The sequence below is a fragment of the Engraulis encrasicolus genome, chromosome 24 (genome assembly GCF_034702125.1).
Source record: "Engraulis encrasicolus isolate BLACKSEA-1 chromosome 24, IST_EnEncr_1.0, whole genome shotgun sequence".
NCBI lineage: Eukaryota > Metazoa > Chordata > Actinopteri > Clupeiformes > Engraulidae > Engraulis > Engraulis encrasicolus.
In genome coordinates this window covers 5,078,984-5,103,983 of record NC_085880.1, presented here as the reverse complement: position 1 = coordinate 5,103,983, position 25,000 = coordinate 5,078,984, and the positions used below count along the sequence as shown (strand labels likewise).

At 46.4% G+C, this 25,000-nt stretch overlaps 2 protein-coding genes across 3 annotated transcripts in view; both read right to left on the bottom strand.

The window, feature by feature from the left end:
* Positions 1-14,397, bottom strand: part of LOC134441204 (histone acetyltransferase KAT6B-like) — a 46,021-nt gene extending 31,624 nt beyond the window's left edge. The window contains exons 1-2 of the mRNA XM_063191399.1: positions 14,158-14,397; positions 6,522-8,064 (exon numbers count right to left, since the gene is read on the bottom strand). Of these exons, the coding sequence (XP_063047469.1) occupies positions 6,522-7,781 (1,260 nt within the window). The 5' untranslated portion in view covers positions 7,782-8,064; positions 14,158-14,397. The remainder of the gene's footprint in view (positions 1-6,521; positions 8,065-14,157) is intronic.
* Positions 14,398-22,001: 7,604 nt separating this feature from the next.
* adka (adenosine kinase a) overlaps positions 22,002-25,000 on the bottom strand; it is a 68,690-nt gene continuing 65,691 nt past the window's right edge. For both annotated transcript variants that reach the window (XM_063191795.1, XM_063191796.1), the window contains exons 10-11: positions 24,847-24,933; positions 22,002-23,574 (exon numbers count right to left, since the gene is read on the bottom strand). In XM_063191795.1, the coding sequence (XP_063047865.1) occupies positions 23,450-23,574; positions 24,847-24,933 (212 nt within the window). In that variant the 3' untranslated portion in view covers positions 22,002-23,449. The remainder of the gene's footprint in view (positions 23,575-24,846; positions 24,934-25,000) is intronic.

Genomic DNA, 25,000 nt, shown 5'->3' with positions numbered 1-25,000 from the left:
ACACACCAGAGGTCAGCCTCCTCTATTTCAGCACCAGCGTGACACACATACAAACGTACCGCGTGCACACACACACACACACACAGATCAATACAGCTGCCCTTCTGCCAGGTCAAACAATTCACTTGCTTGCTTACACGCACGCACGCACACACACAGGCTTGTGCATGTGAGTGAGCACACACAAACATCAGCTTGCAGTCAAGCCCACATACACAGACCTGTGGTTGCACTCAATGCACACACACATACACAGAAGCGGTGTAACCTTTCCACTGGCTAACAGCTCCAGTGTGACAATCAGCCACTAGCAACACTCTTCACATCTGCAGGCCTGTAACAGAGCTTGCTCTCTCACACACACACACACTAGCGGTTCATACACATGAGCATGGTTTAAATTGGTCTGACAGCTTATTGTGTGCTAGCCTGTGGTGCATTTCACGAGAACTTTATCGCTGACTAAGTCAGCAACTTGGTTGCGATGCAATTTGCCATTGTTAACCTACAAAGTTGCTAACTGGTTGGTCATGATGCTGCAGAGAAAAACGCCCCCCAGTGGCTAGTTCTTCACAGTGTCATCATTCTATGGGTGCAAGCATGGACAGATTACTACTACATGGCCCAAGTGGGCCTAGGCTCAGGGACCCTAGAACCAACGGGCCTTCAAATCCAAACTCTGTATTTCCATTCTTGAATTGCATTAAAACAGCACTTTTAGCAACTGTATTTTCACATTTTAACAAGGGACCCCCAACCACATACAGTAGGCTCTCTAATCTTTGGCCAAAACCCCTGAAACGTTTTGGAAACCATCAACACCTTCGGAGGGAGCCAGGGGGGGGGGGGGGGGGGGGGGGGGGGGCGGGGGGGGGGGGGGGGGGGGGGGGGGGGGGGGGGCTTTTCTGTTTCTTGTCCAGAGGCCCAAAGAGTCATAATCCATCCCTGTGTGCAAGTCATTTCTCCAAACTCCCATCCTCTCTTTGTTGTCAGCTACTTTGAAAAAAATTATATTGCATATCCACTTAACATTCCAAATACAAACGTAATATACCTGGAAAACAAATTCAGACGGTTTGTTTCAAAGTTGTGGCTCCAGATCCCGTGACGCTGGTGGATCTAGGGACAGCACCTACCCACAAGCCATCCGACACTTAAATACGCACTAGCACTTTACAGCTACTCCACTACCTGGCCTTCCTCCCTCCTTTGTTACTTTGCACAATGCTACTACTGTTTCTGTACATACCATGCACTTTAAATATTCCATTGCACTTTTCTATGTCTCCAATGTTTTGTATGCCATTCCCTGTTTATTTATTTGTGTACCCCCCCCCCCCCCTTTTTTTCTTTCATACCCCCCCCTCCCCAGTTTTGTGTCTTTTGTTTGTGTTGTTGTGTGAGCACACCAAGCAACATTCCTAACAACTGTATTTTTATACTGTTGATATGGATAAATAAACTTGAAACTTGAACTTGAACTTGGATGTGGTGAATGTCTGATGTGCTCCAGCATGACTGAGATGCCTTGGCATGCCTTTGTTGCAGTTATGATGGCTGAACTCTCTTCATGGTGATGGCCAGGGCTCTAAAGGAACTTTTTTCATCTCCAGCCAAAATGGCTAGTAGATGTTAATCATACTAACCAAACACGCACTCACCAATGGGTCAAAGTGGCTAGTATAGTAAGTTGGTCTTTTTTACCAGCCAAACTGAAATTTCACCAGCATTTGGCAGGTGTTAATTTAGAGCCCTGGTGATGGACAAACAACATTCTTTTAAAATATATATATTTTAGGGTCATTTGCCTTTATTTGATAGGACATTTGGAGGCGGTGGTAGGAAGCGAGTGGGAGGATCGGCAAATGACCCGGGCCGGATTCAAACCCAGGTCGCCAGCATGGTAACCCAGTGCCCTACCGGCGCAGGGCGGCAACCAACATTCATAAGTTACAATCTAATACTGCATACCGTATTCCGAAACACCAGGTTTTATCTGGTGATTACCTGGTTGAATCTCTTTATTTATATGGTTGTTAGTTTTGTAAATGTGACATGTTTTTTCTATCTGTATTGGCCATGATATAGCCATAGCTGCTGAAATGGCAATAAATGTAAACAATCAATCAATCACCTGGTTGAATCAACCTTTTTCACAAACAGACAACTTCGATTCAAAGCATTTGTTTTGAAGCAGGACAAAAGTAGCATCTGTAGGCATAAACATAAACTTACACACCCCACTGTTTTGGTTTGGAAAACAGTAGGCTACCTTTTTCCTGCTTTGCTATAAAAGGGAACTTGTTGGACTTGTACTGGGATAGTTGGAACTTGTTTGGCAAAACAAAATGTGGACACGTTGCCCATCACTGCCTGGCAGGGGTGAACAAACTAGTTCTAGACTGAAAAACTGAAAGTCCTGCATGACAGTCCTTCTTTCTCTGCTCAATAGCACAAGCAAAGAGGTTGGATATATAAGAGGAATCGAAACACGCCCACTCAACGCAAGCGTGTGCTCAAAATTTGGTCTCCTAAGGGGGCGTTGTCCCTCCTTCTTCTTCTCTTTTCGTGATTTTTGCACAAGACGTGCGCTACCGCCATCTACAGCACAAAGGGGACTCCATTTATTCTCTACCTCAAGACTCCGAAATTCTCCTAATCGAAGGTCTCCTAAAGGGGCGTTCACCCGACGTAAAGTGGATACCGGAAAAGAACCCGCCTGCTTTATCTCACTCTCATATACGATTCTCTGACACAAGTGAGTTCACTAATTAGCTCATCAATCTAGCTGAAAAGGGGTGTTCATCAGGATCAGCTGGTTTGCTATAGTGGGCATGTCTCAAAACCTAGTGCGCACACTTCCAAGTGTATCAGCATAATTAGTCACGCCCAGTGATTGGATAGTCTTTGGTGAACTCTATAGGAGTATCCCATCACTGGGTGTGACTAATAAAGAGTATCCAATCACTGGGCGTGACTAATTAGGCTGAATACACTTGGCAGTACGCGCACTAGGTTTTGAGAAATGCCCAGTGTCTGCAGCAAGTGTGTGGCAGGCTTCTTACTTTGTGAATGTGGGATGTCCACCCTGCAGTCTGTTCACGGTTGAACTAGAGAATATGTCTTGTTGTTTGCATAGCACGCTTATGCATCATCACAATGACTACCAAGGCTGACTTTCACTTTCGTGTGCTATTCTCTGCTTACACTGCTACCTTGTATTATGCTTGTGTACATGTGGGCTTGCGCACGTAGGTCATTATGCATGCTTGTGTACACAGAAGCGTGAAGAGCTCTTTTATTGTAGTTTATTACGGTATAAAGTACAGTAGTACTTCGCTGTATGGTAGTACTTCGAGCTGTGCCGGGTAGAAAACAGGCAGTGGAAAAGAGCCTCAAGTGTGTTTATTAGCCTGTGCAACCATAAACCAGTGCCTAAGGGGTTGGGCTAGGCCATGGGTTGCTGGTCCGATACCTGAAACTGACCGGTGGGGTGGAGGCTAATCACCTGTACTCATTCTTTACTTAAGCAAAGGTACCCTGAGCATACGGTCCCCACAAACACCTCCCAGTGTACTGATGGGTGGAGCAGAGATGGCATTTCCAAATTCATGCATGATGTGACTATAAACAGTGTTGGGTAATCCTCCAGCTTTGGAAGATATAATCCAGCACCCACTATTTGTTCTAGCCTCTCACTGCTAACTTCTGAAACCGGATTACCAAACAATGACAATAAACAGGTATCACTTTCTAGTTGATAGTTGATAATGTGTGCGGATTATGGTTGTTGCGCACATCTCCACTCCAGATGGTTGAGTGGCTGGCCCTGTTCAAAGTGTGTGCAAGCCTAAGCAAGTTAGCTAATTCATGCCAAAGCGCAAGTAATGTAGCATGTGCCCACACCATAGAGGTAGAAAATAACACTAGAGAGGACACAGCAATTTGCGAAAGCACTGGGAAATGGCAGATGGAGCTTCCCAACTTCCGTAGGTAGTGTAGGTACCTTCAGGCAATGCAAGTCAATGGAGAACACGCCTACCCCTGTCAAAAAATGGACTAAAACTGTGTGAATATGAAGTAACACATTAATCAAAGACCAGATTTGTCAGGCTAATTATCTACTTAAATCATATGAGTCGATAAAATACATTTAAAAATCAAATAATATATTTTATGAACATAGTTAGCAACACACTTCAACTATTGTCCTTGTATAGTGTGTTGATGGACATTTTCACATGATTAAGCCATTTTTGACAGAGGTGAGCCTCGTTCTCCGTTAATTTCCATTTCTCTGATCTACCTACAGATAATGGCCGCTAAAGATTGCCGTAAAAAGGGGGGCGGGGTCACCTCTAGTGTTATTTTCTACCTCTATGGCCCACACCTTTGACTTCCCGTTCCAGAAAACTCCAAAGCTGCCGGTCATTTCAGTCAAACCCAAATGACATTTCCCCCCAACATATTGTTATTATTATGCTTGCCTTTGCAGAGTCAAACATGTCTTATAAGCATTTCTTATGTGATTATACACGTGTATGGATCATGTATGTGTTTGTCAATAACATTCAGCCTTGACTACACATGTGAATTTGAAAAAATGATGGGTGCGTTTCAGAAACAATGAGGTTATAACAGTGCCTCTGCATGCAAGGCAGCTGACAGCTTTGGTTGGGCCCAGGACAAAGTCATCTGAAAGGCCCCCCCACTCAATAAATTCAGAGTAATGAGAACCAAATTCTGGGCCCCCTCTGCCTTTGGCCCCGGTACAACTGTTCCCTATATCCCCCTCTGTCGGCTTCCTGTCTGCATGATAGTGTTAAATTGTATACATGGGTTCTCAGTATTTATCAACATGATGTTATGAGGAGGGGCAAGACACTGGCAGTCAACCATGTAAGCTAATGTTTTGACCGACAGCTGTTTCCAACAATCAGAGGTTGAGTTGGGCGCAGCTAGGTTCGCGCAGTCAGGTTATAAACAAAATTTAGAACCCATGTATAGAGCAAATATATGTGGCGAGATGTCCGCCCCTGTCATAGTGTAAGTATGTAAACAGGGCCTGTGACTCAGTGGCAGTGACTCATCTAGTGACAAATGAACAGGGACACCTCCACCACACCACACCACATCACGGCAGCTTTTATTTCCTCCCCCTCCAGTGTCATGACATGATAATAACACTGGTGTGTGTGTGTGTGTGTGTGTGTGTGTGTGTGTGTGTGTGTGTGTGTGTGTGTGTGTGTGTGTGTGTGTGTGTGTGTGTGTGTGTGTGTATGCATATCTGTGTTTGTTTTGCTCAGCTCTCAGAAGCATGAGGGTGTTAACCTGACAGTGAGTGTGTGTGATTGTAAGCATGACAGCGTGAGCTTCCGTGTGTGTGTGTGTGTGTGTGTGTGTGTGTGTGTGTGTGTGTGTGTGTGTATGGCCTGGGTAGGTGAACTGAGAAAAAGACAAAGAGACTTCAAACAGACTTCCGCATAGTACTTGAGTGCATCACCACTGGGCATGACAGAGGAGAGCTGACAGCCATATCACATGACGTGTGTGTGTGTGTGTGTGTGTGTGTGTGTGTGTGTGTGCGCGTGTGTGCGTGTGTGCGTGTGTGTGTGACTGGAATGTGACTGTAGTATCTGACGTGAGTTCTGGCCAGGAAGTATTTCCTGTGAAGTGGCTTCCCTGGCACCATCATCACGACCTCCACCTTCATGATGACCTCCACGCATGCACGCACATGCACGTCTGGCAACGGCATTATGACCTCTACAGAAGCATGACCTCTATCCCGTTCCAGTACACACGCACGCATGCACACACACACACGCGAACACACACACACGCAAACACAAACACACGCGCGCAAACACACACACGCACAAACACGCAAACGCGCACGGAAACACACACGCACGCAAACACGCGCGCACGCAAACACGCACGCACGCAAACACACACACATGCACACACGCACACACCTAATGTCCCAGTGCGACACTGAGCATTGAGTGTAACCCACATACACGCACACAATGATGTCCCAGTGCAGCAGCATTGCAGTCCACACAAAACCCTCGGTGGCATCATTTCACACCCAAACCAGCAACACAAAGATCAGGAAGTAGCACAGCTCTTTGGCTGAGGGCACACACACACACACACACACACACACACACACACACACACACACACACACACACACGCACACACGCACACACGCACACACACACCTCTATGACTCACATACACACATTACAAGAAGCATCCCGCTCTTTTTGATACTTATTCACCACGCACACAGGCACACAAACAGTGTCACCTGATGACTTTCAGACACCCAAGTGTACCTGGGGTTCCAACCAGATGCTCTCACTCTGTCCGTCTCTCCATCGCTCGCTCGCTCGCACGCACACAGCTCCCCTCAGACAGACAGACAGACAGACAGACAGACAGACAGACAGACAGACAGACAGACAACCACACACAGCAGTGTGCAGCAACATCCATGTCCAGCTCCTCACCTGGTTTCTCTCGTGAGGCAGCAGGGTGGGGGGCAGTGGCGGTGCCGAGTTGCCCCTCAGCATGCTGCCCCTGAGCCCCCCTCTGCTGCTAGCTGTGGAGGTGGTACCACCGGTGGCGCCCCCCGCGGGGCTGGAGCGGTAACGCGGCCCGTCCTTGGCCAGCCTGCCGGTGCTGACGGCCCGCTTGGCGGCCAGGCGCAGGCGGTGGCGGAAGCGCGGGTTGGCCGTCACGCTGTCCAGGTCGGGCTGCGCCCGCAGGTAGCGCTCCATGCTGCGCAGAGAGGCGCCCGACGCCGTGCCAACGCCATCCAGCGCGCGCCGCAGCAGCCCGTTCCAGTCCACCTGCCGAAGGTCGGCCACCGGGCCAGGTGCTTTGGGGACACCGAGTGTTTTGGGGACTCCAGGTGGCCGCTCAGCTTTGGGAACCGCCCCCAACACCCCACCAGGCGCTCGATCCATCTTGGGGAATCCCGGAACGCGCTCCCCTTTCACGGTGCGGTCCGCCTTGGTAGACGGGACCCCTAGCGATGAGGCCCTCTCAGATCTGGGTACTCCATCAGAAGTCCGATCCGTTTTAGACACGCCAGGAGCCCTCTCTGCTTTGGGGGCACGAGTGTCCCCGTCCCCAATTCCAAGGCCCTTCCGCTTTACATTGTCAGAGCCCTTAGTGGTGGCGGCGCCCCCTCCTGGGTCCTTGTAGGAGGTGCACCCCTTGCTGGTGACACGCAGCACCAAGCCCTCCGCCACGGCCAATGAGAGGGCCTGCAACACCGAGGGCGGGGCCAAGCCTCTAGCCACACCCACCGCGTGGCAGATGCGCTCCTCGGACGGCCGCTGCTTCTGTTTGCGGATCTTGCGCACTGCCTCCAAGATCCAGGACACTTGCAGCGGGTCAGAGCGCCGCTGCGTCGGAGGACCGCCACCGATCCCGGAGGTGCGACTGAGTGGATCGTCCGTTTCCGAACGCTTCGGTTTGCTTCCAGTTTTCGCGTGGTGGTGGTGCCGGTCGTCAGCAGAGTCGGAACGCTTCGGTTTGCTTCCGGACTTGTGGCGCGCGTCCGTCTGCTTGGAATGCTTCAGCGCACTCCCAGCCATACGGAGCGCGTCGTCCATTTCAGAACGCTTCGGTTTACTCCCGGACATGTGGTGCGTGTCTGGCTGGTCGGAACGCTTCGGTTTGCTGGCGCCCTTGTGGAGCATGTCGTCCATGTCGGAATGCTTCAGCGTTCCCGCTGTTCGCTGCTGCTGCTGCTTCTCCATGACAGTCCTGGGTGCTTACACGCGAGGGCCGGAGCCGCGCCAAAGCTGGCCCGAGACACGCCCGCACAAAGGCACCCACATCGCCGCAGCACGCAGGAGCGCACACTCAGATTCCCCCACACACGCACGCACAGATTCTTACACACGAGCACACACACAAACAAACAAAAAGGTAAATCCACAAAGGGCTGGACTTGTATATCCACAAACTGGAATCCGGCAAACAGATGCAGCCAACTGATGACACGATCCTGATGGACAATCCTGATGATGACTGGAGCACCTGGGAAGACAGAAGTGCACAGGGGGTTAACTCTTTACACACACACACACAACCGATGCAAATGTCTGCAAGCACACTGATACTTCAACACTTTTCCTGTAGCCTCTGTGGACATGGGGCTGTCGACAGGCTTATTAACTCTTTGCCCAGAACACTCAGCTACTGTACATCATAACAACATTGCTCTGTTTTCATAGCATTACCATTTTGGTGATCGTAAGGTTATGGCAGAGGCTCTGCGCTAAGGGGGTTAAATGTTTTGGGAATTTTTACCCTTTTATTCAGACATGACAGTGAACATGGACACAGGAAACGATTGAGAGAGAGAGAGAGAGAGAGAGAGAGAGAGAGAGAGAGAGAGAGAGAGAGAGAGAGAGAGAGAGAGAGAGAGAGAGAGAGAGAGAGCGAGAGAGAGAGAGAGATGGGGAAAGGTGAGGAAATGACACTGGCCAAATTCAAACCTGGGTCACCATGGGCCACACTGCCCAACATCCAAACACTTTGAGGAAAGCACAAGCACTGGCTGAAAGCGCATTCAGGCTGACGAGCCAGTGCCCGTTCACGTTCCGGGACCTAACCTTGAACCGATCGACGTGTTCACGCCACAATTCTGAGCGTGGAGGAACCGGAAAGTTGGTTCGCGATGCAGACCGAACGAACAATACTTTGTTTTTCCCTGCAAACCATGACGACAATCTGGACGTCAGCATGTTCATCCGGGTAACAAATGGTACCATACGGAAAAGTTCAGAGCCAAGTGTGAACACGGGAGGTTTGCAGGTGAGCATAGGTGTGCACAGATAGGGAGGAGGTGGTGCTTAAGCACCTGCCCCTTTGCACTACTGGACAGAAACACCCTTTTTGAAAGATCCTTTCTTATTTTTTTGTCACAATGTACTGTGGTCCATGTTGACATGGTCATCTACAAATGCTTAATGCATGTGATAATGCATAAATATAATATATAGCCTCTATAGCTTAGTTAGGCAGCTGGGAGTTCCACATGGCCCCTGCTCCCCCCTCCTCGAACACCTGCTCCCCCAAAATGTAGACACCACTGCAAGCACTTAAGTTCCAAACGTAACTAGTGTCATAACTCACCTCACTGTCACACCTCATACTACATTTTTAACATGACTGGAGGGCAACACCTCACTGTAGTACACATTCCACTTTCTAAATAGCTCTAGCGATGTCTGTCCTTTTACACACCCTACCACCTAACCAAAAATTCACAGAATTCATAGAATACAGTGTTCGCACGACGCAGACAGGGCAGACAATTAAAAAAAGCTAGTTGCCGCTTATCCTACCTTACCTCGCCTTCGTATCTCATATTCACCCTCACACTTTACCTCATGTAAAGAAATCTTAGTTGTGCCCTAACCTCACCCGAATACCTCTCCCCAAAGACACAGTAGTAGACATACACTTGCTAGTTTGCACACAAAGCGCCAGTTGCCTGACCTCAGCTCAATACCACACATCCAACCTCAGCCCAGAGGGTAGGGCAGCCCAACAAATATGCCGTTGTCCGACCTATTGTTGACAATAATATTACACTTTGATACTGGACAACCCTTTTTTGCCACTTTAATTTATTTTGACTACCTACGCACCTTATCGGGACACTTAATGCAAAGCGGTTGGACTTAGTTACTGCTTGTTTGTACGAGGAGCTGTGCCACATGTTTGATCTGTCTCAATGTCCTCCACATGCATGTGTAATAATTTGATCGGTCTTGCAATGTGTATGTGTAGGTTGCTTGACAACATACACTACCGGTCAAAAGTTTGGGGTCACCACACTTTCCTCCCACAATGCTTCTTTCTGACAGTTAAGCTTATTCCTTTTCAATTTCAGTTCTGGTATAAAATCAGTGTATAGAGTTATTGTTCCCTGAAATGTATGCATGCAACAAATAAGCAATGTGATATTGGAAAAAGTAACTGTTGAATGGATTTACTTGTATAGACAATGCATAGAATAGACCAAAATGTATCACTAACTTTTGACTTATCAAAGTGTACCTTTACTAAGGTAGTGTCTAGTCTGGTGTACTAATCAAAGTGTAGACTCCTTTGGCATTAATAATAACCAGTTGCGGTTCTACAGATTCATTCCCGGGATGAGATGAGAAGAATTGCCCATGCGCTCTATGAGCCCCATGCATGCAAATGTTGATGTCTGCTCCTGTCAGTCCATACAATGCTGGATGATATACACATCATTTGAAAGAGGAGAATGTACACTTTCCAACGATGTATGGCACTGGCTTGCAAACTAAAACATCGCTGAGACAATGGATCGTGCATTCATAAGTAGGTTCATTCTGATGGCTAGAAAATCATGCAGCTACTTTGACTTGAATTTGTGGACGAGGTGGAAACTCAACAAATGTCATACACCTACCATTGGAAAGGGCAGACACTGAGCTTTCCAATAGTTCCATGCATTCTCTGATAAACCAAAGAAATGTCTGTAGAAAAATGGACTAAAACACGTATTTTTATGTAATAAATGGGTGAAAAATCTTGGTTAGATTTCACTCTTCTGTCCAGTTTAACCGATTTTATGGGTAATCAAACCTTTTTTCACCTGTGGCTGTTCAGTACTTTCCATTATTCATTTTCAAGCTGTTTAAAAGATGTTTGCGACTTGAATTGCAAACAAATAACTGGAAAAATGAAGGTGACCCTAAACTTTTGAACGGTAGTGTATTTTCCTATTGGGCTTAAAAAAAAGTAACTCTACTCTATTCTACTCTACTACCCTTACGCCACACAGAAAAGGCATAACTTACCTAAACCACTATCAGCTACCTAATCTTCCTTACTACCCAAGCTTCCTTAAGTTACAACCTAAATGCTACACTTTAACGCATCTTCACACCTTACTTCAACACACTCAGACCGTGCAAAATGTAAACAAACTCCTGTAGCGTAATCTTACCTCACCCTAATCCCATACTTCACTCACCTCACTACACAGACAGAATATACCTCATATGACAGACTGAGTAGATGTAAACAAAAGGCCAGTTGCCTAATTTTACCTCCTCTTAATGCAGTAGTAGGCCAACGGCTTTGTGAAGGCTGTTTTACATACACAACTACAGTGTAACTGTTGCTCTACAGAAAAACAAAAAAGTAACCTTTGATTATACGAATGTCGGATTTCTTAAAAATGTTAAAAAAAATAAAGCATAACATATCGGGTTATAATCACCTCGAAGACCATGTATCTGGAGGATGCACATGTATCGCAAATTAGCAATACGTACTGTATCTTGTCCCCTGTCTTGGATGTGTATCGTATCGTGAGATTGTTGCCAATACTTACCCCTAATCCCATCCCACACCTCGCCTCACAGACAAGGGCAGCAAAGGTACACTAACCAGGCCTCACCTTCACAGTACTACTAGGCTACACTCCTCACCTCACCTAGAAGGCAGAGTCAGATGTAAACAAACATGGCAGCTGTCCATCCATGCAGCCAGTACCGATGCTGGCTGTTGTACATTAATACTGCCCAGGGATTCAACCAATCAGAAGTAATGGCTCTGTCTATCATTCACACCATTTCCAGGGCTGGGTTAACCAAATAAGTGATCAGAAAGGGTCTTTCTTAAATGGTTTAAATAGTTAGGGAATCCAGAAGCCAATCTTTCTGAAAGGTTTAAAGCAGTAAGTGAATCCAGAAGCCAGAGGTGAAAAAAACTGTAGGCCTCTATACCTTTAAGTTATGAATGTTTTGACAGTGACTGTGTGTGACAGTGAGATGTTCCATTCAGTAGCTGTCGTGTCGTGCGATTGGAATGGAATGTAAATCTTGCGGTCCCGTTACATTCTTGACATGACTGAGGAGCAACATTTCACTGTACACATTCCGCTTTCTAAATAGCTCTAGGTCTGCGCTCTTTTACACGTCGTCACACCTAACCACACACCCACACAAAGAAAAGAAAACAATGTTTGCAAGAGCAAGCAGGTGACCCAGGCACTTTGACATAACCAAAGATCAACAATCATTCCGCTTCCTTAAACGATCAGCCTGACAAGCGCGCCCTGTTATGCACAACAAATCACACATTAAGCCATCACAGGCACTTAAATGACCGCAGAGGAAGAGAATTACACGGCTATTGACCAGATGAGATATGTGATGGACCCGTGAGAGACTGCCCTTCCGTGACCCGTCCCTCGACGGCTGCTTAACCAACTTTTGCTCCAGAGAACCAACTGGGCAGTCAAAGCATTAATAATGCAATAAGCAAAGCACAAGTTGGCTTTGGCTGCCGGAGAGGTAACCTTGCTCAGCTCAAACATCAAACTGGATACCGTTTCATGTAGTAGCCTGTTTTCACGAACGCATGGGGAAACTGGGCAAGGCATCTGATACAAATACAAATCATAGTGTATTGCATCTACATTGTTTACCGTGAAGGCTGCAAGTGTTTCCTCAACAACAAAGTAAAAGGACCGCTTCCATCAAATGAAAACGATACAGTGATCAGACGCATCGAGTTGAAACGCCACTGATAGCTATGCTTCCAAAGTGGTCAACTATCGCTATAGCCTATCGATGGGTTCTTTAAAATAGCACAGCTATCACAGGGCAAAATATATTTTGCTTGCTATTTTGCTAAAGGGCTAATTCGTTAGCCACCAAGTTATATATCTGCCAACCACGCTGGCTAGCGGATCGCAAAGCACACGTACGCCAGCTCAGAGCGCTTGGCGAGCCCTCTACACAACCCACAGAAAGTCGCTAGCAGCCACCGGGCTAAGCATGCTATGTTTTACGACTACTTCCGACAAGACGACTACCGAAAATTTATGACGACAAGTAAACACGGCAATTAACCTAAGGCCACAAAGAAGGAAACAAATCACAAACGTGTATTTCTGGCAGAGACAAAATCACTCACCTCGATTACTAAGGCAAACTGTACCGCTTGATCATGTTACCTAAACAGACGCCATTTTGTTACAATGTAGTAGTTTACATGAATCCGACATGACACTGATTATAGTCCAATGGAGTCTCATTAAACGTTACCTTCGCACCCCTTATCCCTCCCTAGAAACTTTGATATTGGTTAAAAAGGGCAACCTCAGATTTCTGGTTTGATAAACTCGGTGTCAATCAAAGGCGTTAAGTTCAGCCCCCCAAGGAGTCTGTTGGCTCCCTAATCTGTCAATAATCGCTTGACCCGCCTTTTAAGGTGCCGACAACTCGACTATCAATTTTGCGAAGGCCAGGGTTGTGGTCCCTGTGCGGAGGAGGTAGCTTACACGGGTATCATGGCAGTAAACAACTAGCTCCCTTACCGATGACTCGATTTATTAGCTGTTGTAAATGCATTTACGTCGCAATGAAACAAATAACCAATTTACAGCCAACGCAGTTATCAAGGTCGACTTCAAAGTCTACATAGGCTAGGAGCCTACATAAATAAATTAGCTGATAAAATGTGTGTCTTCAACATATTCTTTACAATTGTACGCTATTTTAGACGTTAGCTTAACAAGCCAGTGTAAAAATGATGTTGGCTGGGTTATGACACAAGCTATTAATTGTAAAAAGAATGAGAGCGCGTGGCTCTTTTAATTTGAAGAGGCTGCGTAGTGTCCATTTAACTGTGTCCCGTTAGAGCTGCGTAAACATCCCTTATTGCAATTAATCTAAGATCCGAATGGGCACGCACATCCCCTGGACATCACTACACAACCGCTAAAAATCCATTCGCATTGTCGGCTACCGTGAGCCAAGGCTTATTAGCTCCTCAGCGTCAAGTAAGATGAAGACGGCGCAGATGTCTATCGGGAAATTTCCATACACTGCCGAGGCCACATCAACAACAACCCGTTAGTCATTATTCAGACGAGCGCAAGGTTACGCACCCCACAAACTTCAGCTAATCAATGAACGCCGTAATGTTTGGGCAAGTTGCCTGAAATCAGAGGCTAGGCTATTTCTCACTATCGATGGTAAGCAGATCCACTCTCGCGGCCGTGAGAAACGCAACAAGGTTATCAAAGGAAAATGCCCGACAATGTTGGCAGGCGGACATTGAGCTGGCCGTTACCTTCAAGTTTTCTCCCAGCGATCTCTCTTCTCCCAGCCTGCACAAAGTGCAACGCGTTTATCCGCAGGTCACTTTGATGGTGAATTAATCAGAAGGACGGTAGTAATCCACAACTGCCGTTTGATGAAGTGCTTGAGTAATCGCGACAGCTCAGAGGGAACACGTTCACTACTAATTGAAAGGTTAACATAGCTCCCACAGAGGAGGTACGGTGACAAAGTAGCGCCCTCCCCTCCCCTCTCTGCTCCACTCGCTGCCCTTGAGACATCGCAACGCAGTTGTAGGCTATAGCCTACCATGTCACTCGTTTAGCCTATTGAAAACATGCTAATCCAAAGCTTTGGGGAAATGTGCACCACTGTGAATGAAAAACCAGTTTTTTTTTATTTTTATTTTTTTATTTTTTTTTATTATTATAAATAAACACTAGGTAGACTGGCCTATCCACTATCATACAATTTCTGGGCCAACGCTCAGTCAGGATGATGATGAAAGGTTACATATTTTGGTTTCTTTTTTGTTTTGGTTATATGAGGAAACAGAGTTCAGCCAATGGTTAACCTAGAGGAAGTTTAACAGTTCAGTATGACTATAAAACATTTCTGTAGTCATAAAACAGTTAGATTAAACACACTGCAATTTTCAGCTGCGTAAAACAGCTGATGCTCATTTTGGTCCAGGAAATATAGTGTTTCATAAATTGAGGTTGCCTTAATTTAGACTACATTGAAGAAGGGCCAAACACACACACACACACACACACACACACACACACACACACACACACACACACACACACACACACACACACACACACACACACTGACAATTAGGTAATGGGAAAACGTGTTACTGAGCTGTTATAGATAGCATCGAATAGTGTAGTTACACAGTAACATTGAGGGACACACATGAGAGAGATGGATGGATGGATGGATGGATGGATGGATGGATTGATGGATGGATGGATGGAGGAGTCCATAGTCCAGAATATATCATAATCATGATTCACTTCATGGCCTCAGCCCAGGAGGAGGAGAGAGAGAGAGAGAGAGAGAGAGAGAGAGAGAGAGAGAGAGAGAGAGAGAGAGAGAGAGAGAGAGAGAGAGAGATAATAATAATAAAAATAATAATACTTTCGTTTTATATAGCGCCTTTCAAAACACCCAAGGACGCTTCACAGAGTGTTGTTTTGGAAAGTGTGAGTGTGTGTGCGCGTCAGTGTGTGTGAATGCATGTAAAGAAAGTGCTTGTGGAACTAGCAGCCATAAGCCTCCAGGAAGAGATGTGTCTTAAGGTGTTGCTTAAACATGGCCAGTGAAGGGGCATTCTGGATGTGGTCGGACAGATTGTTCCAAAGAATGGGAGCAGCAACATGGAAGGCTCTGTCACTGGTGGCCTTGAGCCTGGTACGAGGGACGATCAGCTGGCCCTTGGAAGAGGACCGCAGGGATCTTGAGGGGTCATAGGGGTGAAGGAGGTCTGTGAGGTAGTGGGGTGCCAGACCATGGAGGGACTTGAAGGTTAGGAGGAGGACTTTTTTTTAGGTAATGTGTGACTTGATGGGGAGCCAGTGAAGCTGCTTGAGTAAGGGGGTGATGTGCTGCCAGACGAGACAGACAGACGTGACAGACGAGGATAGGCCTACAGAATAAGAGAGAGGGCCACCTGACTCCACACATTGTATGATTTGCCTCAATTTGTCTCTGATTTTATGAATGAATAAATGTCTTTATTGTCATTGTACAGGTACAATGCCATTTGTAAAGTGCAGATGTTCCTGGTGCTTAAAAAAACATAAAATAATAGGCCCACTAAAACACTGAATAACACAGACAAACCATACACACAGTGAATGTCTTTAATGTCAGAATTTAGTGTGCAAATGGTCTTTTAGTCTGTTTGTTTTTGTGCACAGAACCCTTTAACGTCTGCCTGATGGCAGCAGCTCAAACGTTTTATGTCCAGGCTGGCAGGGGTCTCCAATGATGTGTTCTGCTTTCTGTGTTCTGCTTTCTTGAAACAGTGGCAGGAGAACAACTCCTCTAAAGAGGGCAGGGGACAGCTGGTAATCTTCTGTGCTGTGCCTACCACCCTCTGAATAGCTCTCCTGTCCACTGCAGTGCAGCTGGAAAACCACACACACAGACAGTATGTTAGGATGCTCTCTATTGAGCTCCGGTAGAAGGCCACCAGCAGCCTTTGGGGGAGATGGTTATTCCTTAACCCCTTAGCGCATAGCCTTTGTTATAACCTCAACAAAATGGTAATGGCTATGTCTTAATCTGTTAAGGCTTAAGGGTTTAAGGGTTTCGCTACTGTCATAACAATGTTATTATGGTGTTGTTGAGTATTTTCAGCAAGTAGTGACTAGGCCCAACGGCGACCTCATCTGCACTAAGATCCTGAAGACAGTCTGTGCTGTGCCTTCTTGATGGGGGCTGTGGTGTTGCTATTCCAGGTCAGGTCGTCCGTCAGATGCACGGCCAGGAAGCGGAATTCAGAGACCACTGTCCACACAGGCCCCGTCAATGAGCAGCGGTTAGATGCTAGTTTTCACCCTCCCATAGTCCACTATCATCTCATTTGTCTTTGCGACGTTTAGGATCAGATTATTCTCCCTGCACCAGACTGATAGACACTGCACCTCTTCCTGGTATGCGGTTTCATCTCCCTTTGGAGATGAGACCCACGATCGTGGTGCCATCAGCAAACTTGATGATACTATTTGAGAGTGCATTGCATTCCTATGAACATTAAGGCCATGCAGTAGACTAGGGCAGGGGTGTCAAACTCAAATTGACCGAGGGCCAAAATCAAAATCTGCAACGAAGTCGTGGGCCGAACTCAACAATTGTTATTTTTAAATGGACTAAAAAAGTGCATGCATGCACTTTGTACTCATGTTTAAATTTCACAAACACTATCTCTGCTCATATTTGTTAGTTAAAATGTGTCTGCACATCCTGTGTGACAGCAAATTCATGTTCAAGTCGTTTTATGCTATACATTAATGGTGTATATGGGACAACGGTAAGACACATAATTATCATGCGGGCCAAATAAAATGGCTCCGCGGGCCAAATTTGGCCCCCGGGCCTGAGTTTGACATCCCTGTACTAGGGTGTAGAGCTGGTCAGACTGAGCAGGTGAATTCAACAGCAGGTCAGGAAGTGTGTGTATGTGTGCCTGTGTCTGTCTGTGACGTGTGTTTGTGGGATGTGTCCGTGTATGTGACGTGTGTGTGTGTGTGTGTGTGTGTGTGTGTGTGTGTGTGTGTGTGTGTGTGTGTGTGTGTGTGTGTGTGTGTGTGTGTGTGTGTGTGTGTGTGTGTGTGTGTGTGTGTGTGTATTGTGTCTCACTGGGTGTAGCACTGCAGCCAAGCTCTAACTGCCAATCAGAGGCAAGTAAAGAGGCGTGGGAATCACCGGCAGTCTGGACCTGCTGTACGGATCAGTTTCATTCGTGCACTTGTGTCTGTGTGTGCGCGTGCGTGTGTAATGCGTACGAGTGAGTGAGTATACTTCTTTGTGTGTGCGTGTACATGTACTGTATGTCTCTGTGTGTGTGATGACGTGCATGTGTGTGTGTGTGTGTGTGTGTGTGTGTGTTGAGTGCTGGGGGTGTGTCTGCGTCTGCGTGACCTGACAACTGCTGGTGGCCAGCTGAGACGGGTTTAGCTGGCCCGTCCTGTTAGAACTTGATGCCCAGGGCAGGGCCGGATCAAGATGCGCTTAGGCTACAGCAGTGTTTCTCAAACTTTTTCTGCCATTCCCCCCTTCAGAGGAAGGGTATCTGTCTGCGCCCCCCTCGAGCAAAATGGTTACGAAAATACAAATAAATAGGCCTTAGTAAAGTTTATTAAAGCCTAATATACACGTATATAGCCTACCTATGATGTTCTCTAAATATTAGTGAATAAATGAATGAATATATTGTGAATGTAAAGTGAATGTGTTGACTTAATGGCAAAGCAGAATGACTTCACGCGCCCCCCCCTCCAATACCTCCGCGCCCCCCTAGGGGGGCTTCCGCCCCACTTTGAGAAAGACTTGGCTACAGGTTGCTGTAGGCCCCCATAAAAGGCAAAAATACACAAAAGACGGTGTCATAATTTTCAATATAGGAATTATGAATAACATACTGTATATTCTTATCATAATTCTGCCTCCACCTTCCCACCCCACTTTTGCCAACCGGGGGGGGGGCTCTAGGCTGTAGCCATATCAATTAATCCGGCCCTGGTGATGCCCACATGTATGTCCATGGTTGGAGTGTGCAGGGCCAATGACATCTGGAAGGCCTCCCTCCCCAATCCATTCATACAATGCACCATAGGTACCCAATTCTGGCCACGGAACAACTGACCCCTTTGTCCCCACCCTGTCAGTTTCTCTGTGTGTGTTTGTGTGACTGAGCCCCTCTCAGAGCTGTTGTGTGTGTGTGTGTGTGTGTGTTTGTGTGTGTGTGTGTGTGTGTGTGTGTGTGTGTGTATAGCAGTCTTATAGTCTTATTGCAGGTGTGTGTGTGTGGTTGGCTGGCTGTGTCCCTATATAGTTGGTGTGTGTGTGTGTGTGTGTGTGTGTGTGTGTGAATGTGTGTGCGGGCACTGTGCATGTAAGAGTTGCAGTGTGTGTGCATACAGTAGGCCCTACATGTATGTGTGCATGCTTGTGTTATGTGCACCGCTTTCAGTGTGTGTGTGTGTGTGTGTGTGTGTGTGTGTGTGTGTGTGTGTGTGTGTGTGTGAGAGAGAGAGAGAGAGAGAGAGAGAATGGCTGTGACCATGTAGGCCTTGCAGAAGCTAGTGTGGGTATGATGGAGCCTGGAGTTGCTGGTGGTGTGCACACACGTGTGTGTAATGTGTGTCTGTGTGGGGTGGGGGTGGGTGGTTGTTGGGGGGCGCTTGCCACTTGTCCCACATTCGCTCCCATCAGCCCCAGTGAGATGTATGTTTTGGCTCAGATCCAGACGAACAGTCATCTCATGTGTCCAGAGAGGAGGCACATAGGCGCTCACGCACACACGCACACACGTCTCCCATACATTCCCACAATGGTCCTATGGTGCACTCAAAACAGATATTGTTACAACACTAGGACTTAATATGCCGTGACCAAGTGTGCATGTGTGTGTGTACTATTGAATCATAGTGTTGACTGGCGAGAGAGAGAGAGAGAGAGAGAGAGAGAGAGAGAGAGAGAGAGAGAGAGAGAGAGAGAGAGAGAGAGAGAGAGAGAGAGAGAGAGAGTGTGTGTGTCTGTGTCTGTGTGTCTGTGTGTCTGTGTGTCTCTGTGTGTGTTATTAGTCCCATGGGTCATGGTGACGGATGTGCGCGAGTTCTTAAAGTGAACACAGCAGTGATATGCAGAGCTGAGTGAGTTCACACTAATGGCAGTTATTCTACTCTGCAGACGCAGTTGGGTTGTGTGTGTGTGTGTGTGTGTGTGTGTGTGTGTGTGTGTGTGTGTGTGTGTGTGTGAGAGAGAGAGAGAGAGAGAGAGAGAGAGAGAGAGAGAGAGAGAGAGAGAGAGAGAGAGAGAGAGAGAGAGAGAGAGAGAGAGAGAGAGATAGACAGGCAGGCAGACCGAGAAGGAGAGACAGAGAGAAAAGAAAGAGACAAAGACTCCCTGCTAGCCTGGACCTCATCTGGCCTGGAAGTGTGTGTGTCCAACTCCAGTGGAGAGGGACTAGCATTGCAGGCCTAACACCACAACAATAGCTGGCAAGGATGTGTGTGTGTGTGTGTGTGTGTGTGTGTGTGTGTGTGAGAGAGAGAGAGAGAGAGAGAGAGAGAGAGAGAGAGAGAGAGAATGAAAGTGTGTGTGTGTGTGTGAGAGAGAGAGAGAGAGAGAGAGAGAGAGAGAGAGAGAGAGAGAGAGAGAGAGAGAGAGAGAGAGAGAGAGAGAGAGAGAGAGAGAATGAAAATGTGTGTGTGTGTGTGTGCTGTGTGTCCAAATGCATTGAAGAGGGTCTAGCTGTGCGAGCCTCCAGGCTAATGCTGTGATTCTATTGTTTAGCAGAACACTGGGTGGGTACAATGTTCTGTTCCTCTGTGTGTGTGTGTGTGTGTGTGTGTGTGCGTGCGCGCGCGTGTGTGTGTCATACTGGTACATGATTTTGTTTTCTTTTCACTGTCACATCGATAATGTGAGGATTCCGTATTGATAATCCACACACACACGCACCCTGAGAAAGGCATGGGAATGTGTGTGTGTGTTCATGTGTGTATGTGTGTGTGTGCGTCTGTGTGCGTGCATGCGTGCATAGGGGGAGGGGGGTGTTATTTGAAGTGTTCCAAGAAGTGGGGGGTGGTAAAAAAGAAAAGGGGGTAAGGGTAGCGACAGAGAGGGAGCAGGGAGAGATAGAAAGAGGGAGGGAGGGACGGAGGGAGTGACACAGGCAGAGTGAGTGAGAGAAAAGGCAGAGTGAGAGAATGTGAGAGAGAAGAGTGGGGGAGGGAAGACGAAAGACTGATGGGAGGGACTTTGTCCTTGTCAAGTGTGTGGTTAAGAGTGCTTGTGTGTGTGCGCGCAGTAGCTGTGTGTGTGTAGTTCTTGTCCCAGCTCATGTTTCCTGCTGTGTCAGAAAAGGGCCCCACTCCTGGACTACCTGAACACACACACACGGGTCAGACTCATTTCCAGCGTCCACTAATGAGGGCTGGTGGAGAGCAGTGTGCACAAGTGTGTGTGTGTGTGTGTGTTTGTCAGAATGAGCGTGAATGTGTGTTTGTGTGTATCCTTCTCTAATCCCTGTGCAGCTGCCCGGTTTCTCCTGCTGTACTCTGTGTGTGTGTGAGAGAGAGAGAAACATTTAACCTAGGTGTTATGACTGCAGTACACACACTGTTTTGAAAATGTTGCTTTCTATTCTCTGCATTCAGGATTGAGATACAATGACATACAGTACGTAGGGTAGAGTGTGTTTAATCACTTTATCGTTTCGATTTTTCATCTAGTTTTTTTCTTTTAAAGCAATGATACAGTGGAATGCATTATCTTCTGACTTAAAGAGCTCTCTCTCCAGGAGCTTTAAAGTGATACTATGCCATTTTTTTGGAAATACGCTTATTTTACACCTTTTGGTTTTACCTTTCTCCTGTACTTTAAACCGTTCTCTGAGTATGGCGGTGCAAATATTACCTCCCAGCTAGCAGTTAACATTGAATCCTATGAGACCAGCTAGCCACCAGTTGGTCTCATAGGATCCAATGCTAACTGCTAGCTTGGAGGTTAAATTTGCGCTGCCATACTCAGAGAACGACTAGAAGTACAGCAGAAAGGTAGAACTCAAGTATTTAACTCAAGGGCAGGTGCAATATGAGCGAAACATTTCTAAATTTCTATTTCTAAAAATGGCACAGTATCACTTTAAATCAAAGCTAAACTGAAAATCATTGAAAACGGTAACCACTGATTTATGGTGCTGACAGAATGATTTAATGTTGAGTAGGGAGTGGGAGGCACTCATGTGAGTGATTTGTTTGTTGTATTCAACTGTATGTTCATATGTGTTTGATGTTTTATGTCCTGCCAGGGACTGCTGATGTAAACTAGCCTGAGGCTTACTCTGGTACAATGCACATGGTAACATTTATGTTTTAATTGTACACAGTCCCTTATGAACTGAATTGAAGAATATCAAATGTTTCATTAAAAATCCTGACCTGCACTGCTTCTGTGGTCTATTCTTTGTGTGTTAAATACTAGATCACGTTACATCCATCAGTATTGATCAATCTTGCACACAAACAAAATTAGAACAGGCTCAAAGATGGACCAGTGTGTGTATGTTGCGCGTCGTGAGCATGCATGTGTGAATAAAAACACAAGACCACAAGGTGATCAGACAAGTTGTTTACTGCAGACAGTTTTAGAGGCAAGCATGTGAAGAACAACAGCATGGACAGCACCAAGACAACACGCACACATTCTGTAGGCATACAGATGGATCTGCATGTCTACACAGATACAAACACACACACATGCGTGCACACACACGCACACACATACACACACTTCCTTATTCATTCTGGAGGAGGTGATATGGTTCCGTTCAGACACCCCCAGATCAGACTGTAAAAATGAAAAGTTCCTCAAAGCATCTTGAGCTGCCACTGTTGTCTGAGTTGAACCTACAGTATGAGACAAAAAGAGTTCTAGGAAGGACCCAAGCTTCCTCTGAAAACGTTTGAGGACATTCTCCCACACTGTAAACATGAGAGTTCCTTAAAGAACCTTTAAAGGATTGCCAGTCTGCCACTGTGTGTGTGTGTGTGTGTGTGTGTGTGTGTGTGTGTGTGTGTGTGTGTGTGTGTGTGTGTGTGTGTGTGTGTGTGTGTGTGTACATGTATGTATATGTGTGTGTGTGTGTTCAGTTCTCTGAAGAACCAATCACAGTGGCAAGCTCTTGACGAAGACTCTTGGAGGAACTGTTCATTTTTACAGTGCAGGACACAGACAGTCAGTCAGTCACTCGGGTCCCTAAAAGCCTACTGCTGCCACTACACAACTGACTCTAAAACACCTGCTTTGCAAACACTCCTGACTCCTGTGTTACACTATCGGCACTTGCTTCACATCGATACTCCTATGCAGTTACAGCATCATTCTCAGCCATTAAACTCCTGACCAGGGACTCAATCAGTCCATAACCATTACACTGTTCAGTTGCAGCATCACTTTTCAGGGGATAAAAGTGCGCTTACCGGTACACACACACGCACACATACACATACACACACTGAGAGGAGCATGAGCGAAGCCCATCACACACATAATTGGTCTTCATCAGTCAGACTACAACAGTATGTCTGCTTGTTTTGGTACAATTAATCAAAATGACATTTTGTATAAAATTATTTAAAAAAACAAAACAAATTGATAACGAAAAAGTCTCCTGGCCGTCTGACTGTATGAGGCGTGGTGTAAACACGTTTGCAAATGTGTGTCTTCTTAAGTGGAAAACTAAAATAAAACAATTACAAGTATTTCTGATGTTTAAATGTCGTTTCTGGACGGGGAGAAGGGTGCGAAGAGAGAGAGAGTGGGGGTTTGAGAAGGCAAATGAGGAGATGGACACTTCGGGTGAGGAAAAAAAGAGGTGGGTGGGGGGGGCGTTTACTAAAATACAACAAATAAAAAGTTTAAAAGTTGTGTCTACATGGTGGGAGGAGGGGGTGGGGTGGCGTGGGGTGGGGGTGGGGGTGGAAGGCTTCTGTGTGTCGTGCCGCCATCTTGTCTCCTTGTGTCCCAGGTGTCCTAGGGGGGTGTGGCATCTAGTCATGTGATCAGGGGTAGGCGGGCTTCTCAGGGAAGGTGCATCCGGCGTGACGGATGATGACGTTGGCGGCGTAGTGACCTGCTGCGATACACTCCTCCTCTGGCTTCTCCTGAACCAGCTCAGACAGGAAGCCTGCAAACACACACACACACACACACACACACACACACACACACACACACACACACACACACACACACACACACACACACAAGCACACACACAAGCACACACACAAACACACACACACACACATACACACACACAGCATTAGAAACATGTACACTCTTACTATTCTTCTCCTTAAAGGGGTATGCCACTATTTTGGGGCTTAATTCAGTTAAAATCGTTGGCCAGGGTTTATAAAGGTGGTTAAGTGTCTTATTTTTCATGTAAGCCGTTGTCTTGCTTTAAGACAAGTTAAAAGAGGGAGCATGTCGCTAAGCTAATGAAAGTCAATGCATCCGTGTAGCATGCTACAAGCTACAGTGATCCATTGACTTTCACTAGCTTAGCTACATACTCCCTCTTGTAACTTGTCTTAAAGCAAGAATGCACTTAACATGAAAAATAAGACACTTAACCACCTTTATAAACCCTGGCCAACAATTTTAACTGTATTAAGCCACAAAATAGTGACATACCCCTTTAACCAGTTCAGAACCTTGGACATGCAGGCACACACCAGACTTGTACGAAATTAAGTAATGAATTGAAATTCACAGGTGATTTAAATATTCCCACTATTCACACCCCTCTTCACACACACTCTTCATATGCCCATTTCACCTGGGTATCTTGTCAGTTGAATTGTCGATTAATTGTGATTAATGTTTTTTAACCGATTAACACATTGATCGATTAAAGTCGATCGTTTGCATCCCTAGTACGTAGGCATAAACATGCAAACTCACATACAGTAGGATACATACACACACACAGGCACTGTGACGCCTCAGACATCTGCATATACAACTGACACAGTATCAACACAGATTACAATCGCACACACGCGCACACACACCCATGGGATTACATGTATAGTAAAGATGTCAGATTTGATGTAAAATAGTTTTAATGTTGACAACCCATCTGCACATCTGTCAAAAAGCAGCAGCCCGAGATGGTAAGATGACAAGCATGCCAGTACACACACACACACACACACACACACACACACACACACACACACACACACACACACACACACACACACACACACACACACACACACACACACACCTCTTTCTCTCCCTCTCTAACACACAAACACACACAGTCTCCGTCAGACGCGATCTCACAGGCCTGGCGATGCTAAAACATGTGTTGATTAACAAAGGTGTGGTGTGTGTGTGTGTGTGTGTGTGTGTGTGTGTGTGTGTGTGTGTGTGGTGTGCTGCTCACCTCCAACAAATGCATCTCCGGCTCCGTTAGTGTCGACGATCTTACTCTGGTCAATCTCCAGCACTGGGAAAATCTGCACCTTGTCACCTGCGCACACACACACACACACACACACGCACACACACACACACACACACACACACACACACACACA